The 1,059-nt window shown below is 41.1% G+C and overlaps 1 protein-coding gene across 1 annotated transcript in view; it reads right to left on the bottom strand.

Moving 5' to 3' along the window:
* DZANK1 (double zinc ribbon and ankyrin repeat domains 1) overlaps positions 1 to 494 on the bottom strand; it is a gene marked incomplete at its 5' end in the record, with an annotated part of 22,089 nt that extends 21,595 nt beyond the window's left edge. The window contains one exon of the mRNA XM_009074038.1: positions 341 to 494. Within this exon, the coding sequence (XP_009072286.1) occupies positions 341 to 494 (154 nt within the window). The remainder of the gene's footprint in view (positions 1 to 340) is intronic.
* Between the last annotated feature and the right edge of the window lie 565 nt (positions 495 to 1,059).

Below are 1,059 nucleotides of genomic sequence, written 5' to 3'. Positions count from 1 at the left end.
CCACTGGATGACCTAAGAAAACACCATAGTAATTCCTCTGGCGTTGCAGATGATCACACTCAAAAAGCTGAGCTCTAAGTGCAGCGTCCTAGATTCTCACCCACAGCCTCCAAGGATCATTGGCCTACATCCACAGCCCAGGAGGTAAACGTCCTAGAGATAATCTGACAACACAAACACTTGATGGAAAAAAAATGTAATGGGAAAGAAAAGCTGATGCAATTCATGAAGATTCATTTAGATCGCAAACTGGATGGGGAAGTAGCATCTCTCATTTGCAAGGTATGGAATGATTCGAGCAATACGGCTACAGCTACGACTGGAATATAAGGACACTTACTTTGTAACTGCCATTGCCTTGACTATTATTTTCCCAACTGGTAATGTGATAGGGCCCTTATACTTAAAAGTGTTACACTCTCCATATCCAGGTTTCCCAATGAGTTCTGGTTTACTTCCATCTAAAGTGTAATAAATGGAGACCTCACGTGTATCTGAAAGACACAGAGAAAGTAATTCTCCAAACTGTATTCAACCTTGGAAAAACAAGAACTGTGCTCCAAAATACTCACTACTGTGCTTGATTCTGTCTGGGCATCGGAGCTCCTCCCCCAGAATCTCTCGGTGCCACCTGGAGACTGAATGTTTGGGACCAAAACCCTTTCTCCCATGAAAAATGAGTTAGTCAACGAATGCCATTTCATTATAAGCAGTATTTCTCATAACAAAGTAGCTGTGCAATGGGTTTGTATGGAAACATTGCAACAGCTTCCCTTCCAATGAGAGAAAAGGTATTTGCTGCCATGGTGAAAGGTGACATTTCAAAAACTGGAAGGAAACACTGGGGGTGAGCCTGGCACCTGATACTTTTTTTTTTTTGCAGTCAGAGCCAAATGCAACAGCTTACGAGTTTGACCTTGGAAGCAATTAAGACTTCTAACACAGAGAACTTGTATGTCAGTGCTATTGTTTAAATGCATAAAATTATGTGCAAGTGTATTTGGTGCATCAAAACATGTTGGTTAATTTCATGCGTTCCTTAATGAAATTCACACTCAT

This window comes from Acanthisitta chloris, unplaced genomic scaffold (assembly GCF_000695815.1).
Source record: "Acanthisitta chloris isolate BGI_N310 unplaced genomic scaffold, ASM69581v1 scaffold20584, whole genome shotgun sequence".
NCBI classification, from domain to species: Eukaryota; Metazoa; Chordata; class Aves; order Passeriformes; family Acanthisittidae; genus Acanthisitta; species Acanthisitta chloris.
Note: the sequence above shows the minus strand (reverse complement) of the source record. Positions and strands in the feature narration are given on the sequence as shown.